The 17,979-nt window shown below is 42.2% G+C and overlaps 1 protein-coding gene across 1 annotated transcript in view; it reads right to left on the reverse strand.

The window, feature by feature from the left end:
• Window positions 1–17,979, reverse strand: part of CSMD1 (CUB and Sushi multiple domains 1) — a 1,254,382-nt gene that overhangs the window by 175,314 nt on the left and 1,061,089 nt on the right. The window contains exons 24-26 of the mRNA XM_069485062.1: window positions 6,138–6,329; window positions 5,575–5,701; window positions 716–918 (exon numbers count right to left, since the gene is read on the reverse strand). Coding sequence (XP_069341163.1) covers window positions 716–918; window positions 5,575–5,701; window positions 6,138–6,329 — 522 coding nt within the window. The remainder of the gene's footprint in view (window positions 1–715; window positions 919–5,574; window positions 5,702–6,137; window positions 6,330–17,979) is intronic.

Consider the following 17,979-nt stretch of genomic DNA (forward strand, 5'->3'; position numbering starts at 1 on the left):
CCACGTAAGGGATGTAATTAAGAACACAAATAGAGTTCTATGTTTACAGCAGAGATTTGATGTGGGTAGATGCCCAGTAATGGGATTGCTGGATCCAACAGCAGTTCTACTTTTAGCTCTTTGGGGTATGTCCATGCTACTTTCCACAGAGGTTGTACTAGTCCGCAGTCCCACCAGCAAAAGACAGTCTGTAAAAAAGACATCTGAACCAGAATGTGCATAGCAGCACAATTCACAATTGCGAAGATGTGGAAACAACCCAAGTGCCCATCAATCCATGAGTGCATTAATTAAATGTGGTATATGTTTACCATGGAGTACTACTCAGCCACAAAAAACAATGGTGAACTAATACCTCTTGTATTATCCTGGATGGAGCTGGAGCCCATTCTACTAAGTGAAGTATCACAATAATGGAAAAACAAGCACCACATATACTCACCATCAAATTGGTATTAACTGACCAACACTTAGGTGCACATTTAGTAGTAACGTTCATCAGGTGTCAGGCAGATGGGAGGAAGGAGGAGGGGATGGTATATTCACACCTAATGGGTGTGGTGCGCACCCTCTGGGGGATGGACACGCTTGAAGCTCTGACTCGGGTGGGGCAAAGGCAACATACATAACCTAAACATCTGTACCCCCGTAAGATGCTGAAGTTTAAAAAAAAGATGTGATGTGCAGATAACGAAAAACCAGCCGGGCCACCTACTTGAGAACTGGATGGAAAAGCCGGACTTGCTGATGAAGAAGTCGCTGTCGAACTGCAGGGTGAGCGAGTTGAAGGTGCTGTGCGTGTCCTCGGGGAGGGCGGAGCCGCTCCACTCCTTCAGCAGGATGTCGCTGTCCACCGGCCCGTCCCAGACCTTGAGGATGTCGTGGGCCGTCTCCGTGTCGAAGACGATGAAGTGGAGGCTGCGGGGAGAGAGCACAGGGGGTGCGTTTACTCGCGATGACAGCGTGTCCCAGCCACGAGGTCGTGATGTGCACAGGCTCATTCCGTTCTCACGAAACCCCACCAAAGAGTGCCGTGGTATTATCTGACAATTAAAGATGAGCAAATAGAAACTAATTCACTCGCACACATTAGAATATAGCACAAAGGGACGCAGAGAGATAGCTGAGCTGGATGCTGAGTTATCTACGTAAGGAGAAAACAAGTCCTTTAGAGGCTACGGGATCCTTTCATCATGCAAAGCTTTCTAGGTGCACAAGCCGAGGGAGGGTCTGACCAAGCTTGGCTTCAAGCTGATCCAAGTCGGCTCAAGTATGAACACACGTCGGTGTTGCTCCTGCAATGCCCACCCGGTGGCAGCACCCACGGCTCGCAGAGTGGTTGCACCCAAAGCAGGTTTTCTGCTTGTATCTAAACGGTCTGCTCTTAGGTTGTCCTCGTGTCTAGCAATGTTTATTTTCAGAAAAAAATGCATCATTCGAAATACCAACGCAAAGGCTCGCTTCTTTGTAGCATTTTAACGCATGTCTGTTAGTCTTACAGATATTTTCCGGAGCAACTTAAAACTCTGCACTCACATTCAGAGGCGGCCGTGTGTTTGCTGCCCCGTTTAAGGCAATTGAAAGAAATAAAAGAGTTTAGCTAAAACAGCAACAGAAATCTGCTCTTCCTGAATGAGTCGCTTTATAGTTTTTAAGCGACTACTTATCGCACGGCCCTTGTTAGGGAGATAAATTCACAGTGGATGACACACAAGAAACTGCACACAAATCCCAGTCGCTTTATTTTGCACGTTACATCTTTAAAGAAAATGCGCATTTCACCCTGCAGAAAGCATGAAGTGGTGTATTTTAAATGTCCCATGTAAAATACGCAATATAGAGAGTAGTACAGAATACAGCAGATGTTTATTTTCTTACCACCACCGATACTAACACCTTGACCTATTTGCTTTTCTAAAAATAAAATCTATCCATAAAGCCATTCTTCCCTCCACTTCACCGGTTCATCTGCGCTCCCTCTCATCCCACGCTCTGAAGTGGCCATAGGCTGTTCCCATTCATATCTTCATAATTATATCTTCATATTTTTCATGCGTGTGTGGGTGTACATACCCCTAAACAATACACACTACAGCTCGTGTGGCTCACAGTAATTGCATGATAAACACCATTTGATATGTGTGCACTTGTATACATGTCTTATACACACATGGAAAATTTTTCCATTTGCCTTAATATTCAGTGTCATATGAGTCTCCTATGCCAAAAAATGCAGAGTCATATAAATCATGGCTGTGCTCAGTACGGGAATATTTCATGCACTGGGTCTCTTAGAGAAATGTTTACATATAACTCTTAATGAGGCTAAATTTACTACAATGTCTTGTGATTAGACTTTTAATTAAATTTGGCTCGGGTAACTGCTTTATAGCATATATGTTAAAATTACAAACATCTTCCAGACCCAAGTGCCCCATAATAATAACTATTTTTTGGGGTATTCTATTACCGCAAAGAAAGAGTCATTGCAATATATAACCAGAATTGCTCTGGGCCGCAATGAAATCAAAGCAGTCCAGAAACCACTGGCCGGAAGTATTGAAAACAGCCGTTTAACATGTTCCAAGATCCTACTGTGTATTCATTTCTTGAGAGTGAAAAAAATTTACATTAAACATCAGAGTATGAATGCATAGTAATGAATTCCATTTATATTAAAACACACTTAAATTAATTCCCGGATTCACGTTTATAGGATTGACGTATTCCTCATTCTCCAGTAAACAATGCAGGTGATATTGACTACACTAACAATGTATTCACTAAAACATAATAAACTAGCCAGCAAATATCAACGCTAAGGCCAGATGCGATTTTTCAGAATACTAGTATAATTTTAAGCCTAAAATTATATAGGATGTACTTTTAATTATGTTATTTTCCAAACCACCATACCAAAAATTGCATTTATATAATCTTAATGAAGAGTGACTCAATCATCAGAAACATTTTTGGATGAAGCTGAATCTCAACTGAGTACATTAATTATAAATACTGATGCTTCCCTCTTAACTTCTTATTAGGAAGGAGTTCATGCCTTAAATTAAAAAGATATCTAAGTTTTATAATGTATCCCCTCATATTTGAAAGATATAGATGAGAAGAAACCTTTTCCAGGAAAAGACATTGGTGTATGTAATGTATCTTTTTCTAGAACGCTAATTATTAGATATCAAAGTCAGTTCATGTTGTACAAGTTATACATTTTTATTACTTCAAATCATTCTTTATTAATTGTTTCTCTTTTCTCATTAAAACGTTAACAAAGTACTAGATTGACCTGCAAAGAGTGAAGGTTTGCATTTAGAGGAAGACAGAGCCCATTCTAATTCTGGGGGGGAAAATATCACAAGGAAAATTGTGAGAAAAACATAAAATTGAAATTTCCTGAAAGAAAATAAATTCTGCTTATGTAGTCATTCCACTGGTCATAGATGATTTTTACAGTTTTTCAAAATCAAGACTAGTGGAACGGTTTTCATATTACTCAAATCAAGTGTTCAGGAATTCAAAGTTAAGAATTAAAATTTAATTTTATTTTTTTTCAATAGAAAAGTGACTTCATCGATTCTCACGAGCACCATGGAATCTGGAACCCTGTTACTCAGATGCACCTCGGTGTCGTCCCAATGGGGCAATAATTGATTATCCAGTTCATCATTTGTCTTTATTAAAGACATATCTTTTTAAATAAGTCATTATAAAATAACATGTGCGATGGTTCGAATGTCCTCCACAAAATTCATGTTGAAATTTAGTTGTCATTGTAACTCTATTAAGAGGTGTGGCCTTCCAGAGGTGATTAGGTCATGAGATGACACCTCCCACCGTGGGGTGACCCTCGCCAGGTGCTGGGACTTCCCGCCCCCGGAACTGTGAGCCAAATACATGTCTGTTCTTTACAAATTACCTAGTCTGTGCTATTCTGTTTTAGAAAATGAGAAAAGACAATGTGTTTGCACTATATACATGCTTTAAGTAGTTTTTTTTTTTTTATTTTTTTTATTTTTCTGGCTCCTCTTCCATAGTAAGAATCTTTTGAGTTTGTAAATGGCAATAATTTGTGCCATGCTGGTTCAACTCACTCCCAAGACATTCATATGATTAAATTAAGACACATGCATTTCAGAGGAGGTAGGTGTCAGAAGAAGAGAAACAGCATCATGAAATAGAATATGCATTTTTTTCACTCAGCTTCATCCCATTTTATTTTTGCCAAGTTACAGAGTTGCAGTACAATGAGTCTAGGATAGCTATTTAATAGAAATTACTAAGTTTGAGAGGCTGTCCTTCCTCTGTGCATAGGGAAGAAAATCATTAGTTCATGAATATTTTCATCTTTCAACTTCCCCAAGAAAGAAACCTCTGGCTTTGACCTTTTATTGTTTCTCAGCTTTGCATATATTAAGGTAGAGCTGAGGTAGCCAGATTCGTGCAGTCTTTGATGGGCCCAGCAGCATGAGGGAAGATTATAAAGATTTGAGACATGTGGATTAAGGCTGTTGGGGGCCAGAGTTTTTAAATGTAAGTTTTGTAGAGAGATTTTAAAACAACAATAATGAAAGAGGAAAGTTAATTGAAAGAAAAAGAAATTTTAAGACGTATTGCTGAGGACTGTGTGTTCTCTTCCTGTTCAATAATAACTGTAATTAAAGAAGAACTTATTTTAGAATTACTTTTCCCTTACATGCTGTGGTTTTAGACACAACTAGATTATGGAGAACTTTAAAAACATGACTTTTTATTGCTTTAAGAAACTCACCGAAATAACTTAGAACTCTCGATTGAAACAGAGTGCTTTTTGTAAATGTTGGCGCAATTTTTAATGATTTGCTTCTATACGTGTGACTTTGGATCAGACTACTCTCTTGGCCTATCTCAAAGATACTTTGGTATTTTGCAAAATGACACACATTCCTCCCATCCCTGCATGCAAACCGCTTTTCAACACGACTTTGTTTCTCTTCCCATTAAGAGGCAGGTGGAGTCTATTTCTTCTTACCTCGAGTCCTGTCTACCCATGAAACTTGCTTTGGCAAATGGCACCTTAGCAAATATATTAATACAAGCAGAAGTTTGAAGTTTGTCACCTCTTGCTGCTAAGGCATTCCACCCCGAGCAGCCTACTGCAGAAACCAGGTGTGTGTGTATGTGTGTGTGTGTGTGTGTGTGTGTGTATGGGGGGTGGTTCCTGACTTCCCAGCCAGCCCAGCTGAGGCCCCCACACCTAAGGGAGGTCACCCTGGACCACCCAGCCCCAGCCAACCTCGCCCATGTCAGAGCTGCCTGGACAAGCCATGAAGTCATGAACCAACAAATAACTATTGTTTGATACACTCACTTGCTTTTGATCTTTATCATCTATGGCTGAACACAGAATTACAAAGGGCTAGCAAACTAAGCAAATGAAACAACAAAAAGTTTTAGCCACAGTTTTGCATTTTCTTCTTTAGCTCAGACACTTTAATCGTGGATAATTGATATACTATTACCTTTGCTACAAGAAGACATGCCTCTATTCTCAAATCACTGAAATAAAAACAGAGCCAGTACCTAATGGTCTTTCCTGGGTCTGCCTCGATGATCCACGTGCAGTGCAGGTTGTTGTCGTAAGGGGCCGGGTAGCCAGGGGACAGTATCCGTCCCGACGTGGCCGCGTGGATCCGCCCGCCGCATTCCGCTGCAAAAGACAGAGAGACACGGGAATGTCAACTCCGGGGTCACGTGTTTATGTTTCTGTTTAGCTGCTGTCAGAAACCAAAGCACCATGTGAGCATTACACGTAGAGATAAGGATCACAGTCGTCATCTCTCTACCACTTCTCTCCGAGATTCTCCCCAGTCATTTTCTTACTGGAAAATATTCATCCTCTGTGTAAAGTTGAGTATAAAGCAAGGAAACGCTTGTGTGAGGATTCTAATAACAGCTCTGCGCACCCTGTCTCCGTAGAACAGTACTAGGAAGTCTGTCTGTCACACCTGAAAGCTCACACCACACCCACACGCGTCACCTAGCAATGCGCAAAGCCCAGGCTGGGACGTGGCGAAGTCCCACGGGAACCAGGAGAGAGCAAAGGCTTGCTGCTGGGCAGGAGCCGGCCCGGCGCGGCCACTCACCCACGCAGGACGGCAGCGGCTTGTCCCACACTCTCCTGTCGCCGCTCAGACAGGTCAGGGTGTTGCTGCCGTGCATGGCGTAGCCTGGGTTGCAGCTGTACTGGACGACGGTGTCGGTGAAGTGGCCTTCGTCCCGGATCCTGTAGCCATAGCTGGGGATGCCCGGATCCTCGCATTTGACTAGATCGAAACCTACAAGGGAGAAAGGAGAAGCACGAGTGGAACTCAAGGCAGAATGTGCATCCGCCTTCAAATAGCGATGGAATAAAATGGTGGCTCCGTGTTCCTTGAAGGACAGGAAGAAAAGATTGGGAATTTGCAAAAGGGAAAAGAAATATGGGTCTTCATCGGGTGTCTTTGTTAACCATGTGCGATTTCTTGAGCTTCGATCACCTCACTTGCTCCTCTCCGTTATATAGTCTTCTTTCCCAAAGACTCCGCGTCGTCCACAGGGGGGTCAGCGCGCTGAGTCTGCCCTCCCGCACCGAAGCTTTGTGCCCCCCTGTCGCAGCCCCAGACCTCCAAGAGAGAAACGCCGCCCACCAGCGCCATCCGGGTGCCTTGTGGGGTCTGCATGGCCAGCACTCGGTCCTGGTCAAGACCCCCCCCCCACCTTCTAGACGATGCCCCCCAACCTCCAAGATCTCAACTTCATGGGAAGTTTGAAAAGTGGTTCCTGCCCACAAAAACCTGGGGGCTCATGACTTACGGCCGGCCACACTTCCGACGGTACAAGGTTACGAGGCTCTCGAGCAACTCCACGCACAACAGAAAGGCCGGAAATGAATCATTATAATGACCTCATCAATATAAGCTCTTAAATGCACAGAAATGGATGACGGAAATGAAGATTTAGCTTCTGCAGTGCTGAGAGCTGGATATTGCTTTTATGGGAGGCAATATTTTAGGGCCATCCGTGAAGACAGTCTTACAGTAACATATTTCTCTTCATATCATGATGCAGATTTTGATGCTTTTTAAAAGGAGGGCTGGAACCTGGAGGGGCCACATGGGTCGTTTACTTCTATTTCCACCTAACTTTGAATTGTTTCTTTTCTCAAAAAAATAAAATAAAATAAAATAAAATTTGAAATGAATATGTGACTCTTGCCAAGTCTGCCTGTCAACTTGCATTTTGAGATGCCTCCTGTTGAGGAAACTATATCCTCAAATTCACAATACAATTTTATCCTGCTGATCTCTAAATAATCAAGCTTGAGTTCTGCAACTTTGTATAGCGCAGAGAAAAGAGCACATGCTTGATCATTTAGACCCAGTTGCCAAGAAAATTTCCTTCTATAAAGTTTCCTTCCATAAAGCATAAGTCTTTACTGACTATAAAACCTTTATGATAACTCTGATATATTTAAGAACTACAAATGGTTTTAATTTAAGAGTAATGGTTTTAATTTAATTTAAGAATGCATAGAGCAGAAAAGGGTATTATCGATTTTGGTGCAAAACAAAGGGATATTCTAAATTGCCAAAAGCGGGAGGCAGGAACGAAGGGAAGGCTCTTAGTCACCTGTGGTTTTGGGGACCACCCAAGTATGTGACTGTCCTACTCTGACTGTTTGTGCACAGACAACCGGGGAGAAGGCAGAACATTCAACTGTCATGTCCCATGTGACAAAATCCACCGCTCATCAGTGTCACAAAAGGCCTTACGGATTGATCTTTGTTCTGCGGGGAAAAAGAAACAGGAGTCTCTGTTGGTATCATCACTGTAGTTTTACTGGATTTGGGGGTTTGGAAGTGACAGGATCTGAACAATGCTTCGGAATGAGAACCGCCACCCAAACCGGAGCAGAATAATGAGTCCCTGGCCACACGGGAGCAGGACTCTACTGCTAATAACAACGTTTCAAAATGTTTCATCGTCTTGAATTCAAATTAGGTATGGCAAGTGTCAAATGCCAGTGGAACACACACTCAGAAACATCCAGTAGACAGACAAAATCCGGGTGCAAACAACACAAATCCAAAGAGTCCACCGTCTGTCCCTATTATCCGAACCCCTGTGACAGGATCCTGGGTAAGGAAAACCTCTTTGAGGGGTGACAGCCTCGCGTGCTCATGGTGCCCTCCAGGTCCCATCCTCGCAGAGCGACGCTGAGACTGATCCCAGGCCCAGGGCACGGTGGGACTCCGTGAGCAGCACCCGAGAGGCCACCGTGACCTACTGTCCCCTGAGAAATTCACACCTGCTGTGACCTGTGCTGCTTATTTTTCAAGGGGCACCAGAACTCTGGATTTTTCAAAGTTTATAAAAATGCCTGTTGCATGAATACTTATTCTGCAAGTGGCTGTCTGGAATCCTGGATTCAATTGTTAAATCTCAGTGTAAAAGACATTAAAAGAACTGGATGATTTATTAAATTTTTGAACTTGCCTACTACGTGCCTGGCATCATTTACACTTGCCAGCCGGTGGCAAAGGCTTTCACCAGACTCAGACTGGCCAAGAGTTGGCGTCTTCCTTGTAATGTTCTTAGAGTCAGCTTTGAAACGCACACGTTTGCTGGGGAGGATGAAGGCACAGGCAGAGATGGTCCAGGCAACCACAGATGCTCCTCGACTTAGCACATGGGGCTCCGTCCCAATAAACCCGTCGTACGTTTAAAATACCTTAGGTTGAAGTGCACTTAGTGCACCTAAGCTACCGGACCTCACAGCTTAGCCCAGCCTACCTGAATGTGCTCAGAACACTTATGTTAGCCTACAGTGGTCACAATCATCTAACACAAAGCCTATTTTAAAACAAAGTCTTGAATACCTTGTGGAATTTATTGAACACGGTATTAAAAGAGAAAAACCAAATGGTCGTACAGGTACTCAAAGTATGGTTTCTACCAAATGTGCATCACTTTCGCACCATCCTAAAACTGGAAAATTGTTTAAGTTGAGCCATCTTAAGTTGGCCACTGGCTGTATTCATCTTGACAATAAGTTATTTTCTGGTTGTACAGAAAAGTTCATTGTAAAAGATTTTTTTTTTCTTTGGAGACATATGCTTATGTTGCTAAAATAATGACCTTGCTTTTCCTATGAGACTAAGAACTGTCTCAGTACTTTGTAGCCATAAGCTCTACAGATAGTGGTATAGATACTAGTGCTGAAAACATTCAGAATACGCCCCTATGTTCAGAGAGCAGGGCCTTTAAGGCTCCAATCAAATAAGTTACCAAAGTTCTAAAATCCAAAAATATTCTTATTTTTAAATTAGCTTGAAGAAACATTTTTCTCTGCCCTGAAACTTACATTAAAGCCTTTTTTTGAAAAAGGTAAGAAGAAACATTAAAAAGGAAAGATTTATGGATAAAAATGTCCCCTAAACTTTACCTGGGTTTTGTCAGAGAAATATTTGTTTTGATGCTTTTTCTAATACTCAATCTCAAAAGTTTTAGTTTAGTTTTTTTTTTTTTTAAACCACATCTTGTCTTGCAGACAAGTCCAGCCCAGTCTGCATGGCAGGGACGTATTTGCTCTTTAAGGGACCAGCTGTGTCTTTATCCTTCTATTGTTCTTTTTTAAATCTTTTTTTATTGATACATAATAATTGTACATATTCATGGCGTACATACATGTTACATCTTGATACAAGCACACAACATACAATGATCAAATCAGGGTAACTGGGCCATGATTCAGCTGAAACATTCATCATTGTTTTATGTTGGGAGCATTTGAAAACTTCTAGCTATTCTGAAATACAATAAACTATAGTTTATTATACTGTTGCCCCATTGTACCACTGAACCTCAGAGTGTCTTCCTTCTATAAAACAGAATTACCCCTTCTATTGTTCTTTCAAAAGATCACTTAAGTACTTGGTGACATCCTGAAATGTATCCTTTTGTAAAAAGTCTTACATTTGATTCTCGAATGCCTGAAGCCTTGGCCTGCCCAATGGCTTCATGTAAAATATACACACCTTTTCCCTGCCAGAAAGTCGAAAATCGTATGGCCGTTCTAGAACTCAGGTTTCCAGTTTTCGACAGACTGGAGGGAGCTTTGCACTTCCAAAGTTTCTCGCACGATTTAATCGTCCATGCACAGACACGGGCAGAACTGCAGATGTTTACAGCTAGAGGTGGCATCGGAGGTCACCTCGATCAATATCTTGGTAGGACTAGAGAGTGCGTCCCCGAAACCCAGAGCTTCTGTGTCGCGTTGCTCCTGCCGGGAACCAGCTGCCTCCACCACTTACGCCTCCCCCTCGCCCCCGCCCCCCAGCACCTTAGAGTTTAAGCGTCTCCCAAGCTCTCAGAGGCTGTTAGACTCTGACCTGGGCCTCAGACGATCCGAGTCTCGGACCTTACTCTGCGCACACTCGTTAGGATGCAGCCTGGCCTGCCGCTCCTCTGCCCACAAATTGCGAGAGATTCACGTCAATTGAGCTTCACTTGCTCTGTGTGTAAAGAGCAGTATATAACCATTGTCTCCTGAAAATGTCAACACTGCTTTTAAATAGCAGTGAAATAAGCTGATATAGAACAGCAGAATTCTGAAATGACAACATAGTATAAAATCCTATGGTGTTGACTCTGTAGAGTTGCCAAAGAGGATTTTCTCTGGTTTATTAAAAGAAAACACAAATTTTTAAGCCATTATATTCAAATCTATGAAGCTATTTCTCCAAAGAAGAAATATTTCAGTTTTAATGTAAATTTAAAAGACATCTGAATGATCAGCCGTAAGACGGCTGGAGAGTAATAACTTTGAAAATATATTTTTTTTCTTAAAAGGATTCTTCTCTGTCTTGAAACTACTAGCCTGCAAGAAATCAGTGTACGAATATGGGTTCTGCATTTTCGTTACGCTGTAGACACTTTAAAAAAGATTAAATCAAGCTATTTGTGTCAAAACATTCCCAGGAGTTACAATCGAAGCTCGAATCTATTTAGTAATTCTATTTCTTTCCGTTTTCCAGTGATTTCTTCTTAAGTCATATACATCGCAGAAATGCTATGAACAAAATGTTCTAGTCAAAACAAGCTCCAATGGCAGGCTGATGAAAATTACCGCTCCTTCTCTTTTGCAGTAATTACCTAGTCTTAATATTTTTTAAGAGTTAAATCCTCTGCCCCTTCTAAGTTTAGCAAAGTATTAGAGTTTTAAGAGACTTCATTTTAACTTTCAAGTATTTGGACTAGTTCTTCTCTTGCACATAAAGCACCGGTGCAGGAAGCACCTGCTCCAGACTTAATCCACTCCACAGGCCCAGGCTGAACAACGGCCCGCGGCCCGTGAGCTTCCTCAGCTGCTGTCTGAGCTACTCTTGAGGAAGCACTTTCATGTCCAGGTGAGCTTGGAAAACATAATCGAAGAGAAAAATACTTGTCATTTGCACATCCCTGATATCTTCTCTCAGGAGCAACTGAGAACAACTGGCATTTATAGAAACCTACTCTCTCTTAGCTATACCTACAGCATTTCAATTTGGATAATGTAACTTTTTGGTAAAAAAGCTCTTTAGTCATCTAAGAAAGATTGTCATGTACAAAAATAAATGGAGAGTGTTTTCACATGTATATTCAGTGCAATGGAGAACTTTACAGTCCCGCCAGCAGTGTGTGAGTGTTCCTGTCTCTCCGCATCCACGCCAACATGTATTGTTTTGGGACTTAAAAATTCAAAGAGAGAGGGAAAGAATCCAGTTCTCTGGTTGAGAACTCATATCTGGAATATCTTCTCCTCTGACCTACGACATTAATTCATTAATGAAATCACTTTGTTAATATGTATTTATAAATTGCCTGCTCTCCTCCAGATATTTTGTTAGATGTTGAAGATACAAAATTAATTAACCTCAGTCCTTGCTCGCCAGGAGCTCATAATCTGTATTGGATGAAAAGTAACATCCTACACATTCGGGGGACATTTGCTGATTCAGCCCACACCTGCTAAGCACGTCACACGTGGTGTCTGTCACTCGATACCGTGTGGCATCTCAGTGTGCAGGTGCCGTCTTGCCTTTCAGGACTCAGGGTTTACTTGGAAGTGACTCATGTATCAACAAGTGCTTACAGAGAACGGGAGGAGCAAGCATTCCCTTTTCCTTAGGTGGCGGCCAGACGGCAGTTCACCAGCTGGAGTCTTCCGGTTACTTCCGAGAGGCGTCTGTGACAGCCGGACACGGGCACAGGGCAGCCCACGTACAGGCAGCCACATGCGTGAGATATGGCTGCTTCTAAATGAGCCACCTGTACCTTCCAAGGGGCACGCGGGGGACGGTAGGGTAGCCGGGCCGTGCTTGACGGTGGAGGCTTCTCTCAGCTTTAGAAATAAAAACGTACAAGCACACGTACATACGCGCATTTACACAAGGGTCACCCAGACACACAACGAAATGAATTCAGCCAACCACAGAATCCCATTTCAATCCATACAATGCAATTCGACTGTCTTCAGAACACATTGCAAAACAAACTAGCGGTTTGATCTGTCTTACATGCAGGTAATAATTTTAAAAAATGTCTTCCTCTTTGAAAAGGTTTTTTTTTTTTTTAAATTTATTTGTGTTTTTTTATCTAGAAATAATATATCTGAAAAAGTGACCTCAACATGTTTTTATTTTATATTCTGGAACTAATTGCTTAAAATATTTTATCTGTTCCACGCATCTGATTAATTAGTGTTGATTCATCAGAATTTAGCCATAAGAATTTGCATTACTGTAGAATCATCATGGCCAAATACAAATGAAAATATTTACACACTTAAATAATTTGATATAATTTGATATCAGTATGGGAAAGAAATAAAAACTAGATTGAAGGCACAATTTGCTAGCTTGTGAAATTAACTATCAACATAAATAGAACTAAGTGGCAGGTAAAAGACAGAAATATCAAATACTGCAATGGCCATATTTTTAAATTATATTGAAATATTATTTCATGTTTTTTAAACACTGGCACACACTTTCAACAATGATTTTTAAAAGAAACATGAGTTTTTCCCTGATATCGAATTATATAATTATTTTTAAAGATAAGAAAATTCTCAGAATTTTTTTTTTGTTATCATATTGCTTAAGGAAAGAACTGAATATTTAATATGCATTAAATTTAGATGGTGGGGAAACGGGAGGGGGGAAATCAGGAGCACATCACAGGAGTTATTTTTAAAGCATTTATTAGTAGCATGGGCTTCTCAGCATATAGTTTTAATTTTCATTGTCTAAAACTCAACAATACTTATATTCATATTTATTCTCTTTGAGATGGGGATGCCCACATCGACAACTCATTTTTTTAAATATCCTACTTTAACAGAGGAATACAAGCTGTGATGTATTATTGTCCCCCACAGATGTAAGTATCTACTACTGGCTCAGGAGCAGAGGTGGGGACGGTCCCCGATTTCAGAGGCAAATTTCCACCACGTGTGTGAACGTGAGCATCAGCCTAAGGTAAAGCCTCGGTCACGAACACGGACAGAACACGTGCTCTGTGCCACGCCATGCAGCGGGCTGTTCTGTCTGTGTTCTCCCTTTTAATCATGAAAGTAATCGTACACCGTGGTTGAGACGGCAGGATTCTCATCAAGACCGACGGGAGAGTTCTGTTACAGCCGAAATGCACCATGGCAGCCCAGACAGGTTCAGGCTCCTTTGAGGAGCACACAGGCCAAGCAGTTTAATAAACACGGGACGTGTAGGCTCGAGGAGGCAGAAGTGAGCGAAACAGACGAAAAGAACTTTTAAAGAGTTGGCTCCCGGCGCAGAGCGAATTAGAAAAGTCTCTCTCGGCCCCTGCACCCCACCACGCTGCCAAGAGCAGAGCCTGGTCCCAGAGCACATCCACCCAGGGGCACTGGGGCTGGGGGAGAGGATGGAGGGCCAGAGGAGATGGGGACAGGACAGTCGAGTTCTTCCCAAATAACGTGCTGGACCCAGTCCTTCCCGCACACCTTCCCTTGCCCTGTGCTGCCTCAGTTTCCCCAGTGCGCAGTGTGACTGGCAATGCTCACGTCTTCCTTCCCCCATGTTGTAGAGCCTTTCATAAGAAAAAGTAAAGTCTGTATAAAAACACTTCCCATTCTGCTCTTCCTAAGTAAACACTGCATGCACATACGGATTATCAACAACGCTTGGATTTATTGCTGCAGTTATGATTCCTATGCCGTTACTTTTTTGTATTCTGCGACTAATAAACACAAAGGAACCGCCAGGCTGCATGCGAGAACGCACCACCTCAAGCAACGTGGGAGGTCATCCATCCCTGGGCAGTGACAGCCTCAGCTGGGGCAGGGCTGGCATCGCACCGCGTCAGGAGGCGGGAATACCGCTCCTCCTCAATATCTCGTCCCCTGAAAGGATTTCTGCCCCGCGACTGCCATCCCTCAGCTCGACTGTGACTAGGAGGAGCCAGTCTGTCGGCACTCGGGGGGCTCCGGAGACACCAATAACGCGAGTCTCCAACCTCAGGACCCTGTGCACCTGGCGCAGCCACGCTAAGATACGATGCTCACACCTTGTGCTCTCTGCCACCCCTGACGTGAGGTTCCCTAGAGGCTAAACGTCATGGAGCGCCCAGCAGCAAACCCCAATATAACGCAAAACAAAATACAGAACCAGAAACTTTTCGTAAACAGAACAAAGCCTGTGAGTTCAATCTCTTCCCAAAACTGGCACCACTTTTAGCATCTCCTGGTTCACCCCAGAGACACCCGAGCTCTCAGCACCTTCCGTCCTTGTCCCCACCTTCCCCCTCGCTCCGGTGACACCAGCCACCAAAGTCCGAAACACAATGTAGAAAGCGCACCTCATTTCCCAACTGTCTCACAGTCCTGGAGTGAACAGTTTCCTAAGAGTGACTATTCTGGGCACATTCTTATGAAACTCTAAAAATGCAACATATTTTTAAAAGAATTCTGAATTCAGTAGAGGATTTAAAAAAAAAATCCAAACCTCCTTTTCTGTAAAAATATTTGTTGAAATATTTAGATGACAGAGTAACTCATTGTCAGTATAATCTCTCCTGATCTTTGAAGAGGCTTAAGATCTCTAGGAGAAGCAAAACAAAACGCCTATGCTAACTAAGGCAAAGCTCTGGCTGTTCACTGCCTGGGGCGGCTGTGTGCGCCAGAATATAATTTAAATAACAAGGATCCAATCTGAGTTGCTCCCATTACCTATCACACATCTTTGTAAAATGCAGAGAAGGATAGAAAATTGACATCCATCCTCCCTGATCTCCCAGAGCCACGGGCTATGGCTCCATTCCATGGTTACATCTCTGAAAAATGTTATCAGGTATGAAAGGAAAGAGGCAAATCTGTAATAAAAAGTAGCATTTCATAATAGAGGTAAACTTTTAAACTTTTATTTTGGTCTAACCTACTACTCAGAAAATAGTAGCTGCTCATTAAAATGACTATTAATCAACATATTGATTCCAGCGTGGCCCATGATGGCCTAGCCTTTCTGCCTTGCCGGTGCCTTGTGTTCGATTCAGTACCAGTCACACACATGGTGCTCATGAAGCCGTGATCGCCTACGATAGCTGAAAGTAAGGTCATCAACAATTAGAAGACCTGAATTTGGGTCCTAGCGGTACCACTCCCGGTGTGAAACTTTAGCAAGTCCCGAAAGACCTGGAGACTCAGTTTCTCACTTACGAGGAAAAGTAAAAGGAGCTGTATACCAAGACCCAAAATTACCAGGACTGTAAAGTTAGACCACACGTGAGAGTGTGCTTTTGTAAATAGTAAAGGATATGAAAACATAATTTTTACCCATCTCTAAAAATCTTAGGGTGTTTATTAAGCTATATATTTACTCTGTTGACATTTTCTAATCCACTCATGTGGACATTAATTATGGGTCTGAAATATTTAAATACCAATGTTTCCTCAAGTAATGCAATTAGTGAGCAAGAGGCAATTACAAAAGCCTTTTGAAAAGAGTTGAAAGTGTCTCTATACAGTCTTGAGCTTTCATAATTTGCTAAAATATTTTATAAGCATTCATCATTTCCAAAACATCCTTCAGGGATGGATATTTGATTCAGGTATTCGATCGCATTGTGGGAGCTTGGGAATTCTTAATTACTTATGTTTAAATCTAAGAATTTAATGTGCAGTTAATACTATTTTGGTTATATAGCCATCAGCACCACCAATTCCCTATTACAAATATCTTTTCCCGTCTGGCAGGAGGTTCTAGCTCTAAGACAATCTTGCAAACCAGAGTTGTACCTGACAAGCATCTGTGTTTTCGTAGGCAGAAACAAAACAGGCAGAAAAAGATAATTACTCCTGTCAAATCGATTATACTAAGAACTAAATACCAATCATCTCCACTATTTCTTTCTTCTATTTTTAGAATGTTTGTGCTACTACACAGTCAAAAACGTGCACATAATTGGAAAGTGCCCATAAATAGAAGAACAGATTCAGGCTTTCTCAGAGTTATTCACCCAACTTGCAGGGACAGCAACGTGTCCTAAAGCTGTGTGGGACGTCCACACGGGGTTGGGGGGCTCCCTGGATCAAGCCTTTTGTGTGAAGGAGGAATCGTCGGAAACCGACAAGCCAACCACCTCGACTCTCCACCCCTGTGCACGGTTCCAGAGCATGTGACCTTCCTAACTGCTACGTGAAACATAAAGGAGACATCAGAATTCCGGAGACAGTTCAGTGTCCTCAATTCCAAGTCCAGTCACTTGAAATTCCAGTATCCACAAAGTTCCTTCTGGATACTTTTTGCACAACCAAGAGAAAATAGGACCAAGTGTGTATAGTTGGAGGGAAAATAGGAAGCAGTTACTAGGGTCGAAAAGTACTGAGAGACAAAATAGAAGCTGAGCAAGGATGTGTTTTCTCTGATGCAGCCACGGGAGAGGAAACGGGGATTAGTCAGCTCCTAACTCGGAGCAGGGTTAGGGTTAGGGTTAGGGTCGGGGTCAGGGTCAGGGTCAGGGTCAGGGTGCAGAGGTGAGAATAGGAGGGGGGAGACATCAGGCTAGGCTTTCTGCTCTTCGCTGAGGGACCCACAGCAGAGACACGATTCGTAAGATGAACCAAGGCAACAAAACGTGTTTCGTGGCAAGAGAATTGACGGTGCACGTGGTGGGAACTTGCCCTGAAGCATCTGAACTCAGAAAGTCACCGAAAGGTTTCTTCGCACAGTTCTCCTTCTCCAGTGTCCGTATTCCTCTAAGACGGGCACAGGAGGAAGTGGGAATCAACACATCCAAGTAAGAAAACAAAAAACACCTTGGCCACAGATGGAGAAAGGGAACTGGAAGACATTTCATCTGTGAGCAAAAAATGATTCTACAAGAGCTCTTTGAAACTTTTCTGAGAGTGAAATCCTGGAAAGCTAAATTCTAAATGCAATTGTAGGTTGATCTTACAGCATCAATTGTTGCCAGTTTATCGTGCACACAAATTAATTAACATGCTTGCTATTTGCTCAGCCTTTCCAATGGTATGATGGCGGAAGTGCAAAATTGGTTTTCTCATGATGTCAGCCACTCTAATTCTATTTTTGCCCAGGGTCTTACAATTCCTCAAGTGCGATTTCTCCTACTCAAAGGGATTTGAGGCAATTAATCTTCCTCTTAGGCACCGGATTAGCTCTGGGTCTGTGGGGCGATTTTTATCTTCTCCAGGCTTCAGGGCTTGTCTGTCAGATCAGGGCATCCGTCCCATGATCCTAACAAACTCTCACGCTCCCAAAGCCAAACTTCTTAATTTCTTATGTTGTCCTATTCACTCTTATATAGTTTTTTAATCATCTAATTAGTGAAGGATTGGACTGTTTTATGTATTCTAAGCATTCAGTTAATTGATTAGTTAATTTTAATTAGTTATCCACACCAAATGGCTAA

This window comes from Eulemur rufifrons, chromosome 12 (assembly GCF_041146395.1).
Source record: "Eulemur rufifrons isolate Redbay chromosome 12, OSU_ERuf_1, whole genome shotgun sequence".
Lineage (NCBI taxonomy): Eukaryota > Metazoa > Chordata > Mammalia > Primates > Lemuridae > Eulemur > Eulemur rufifrons.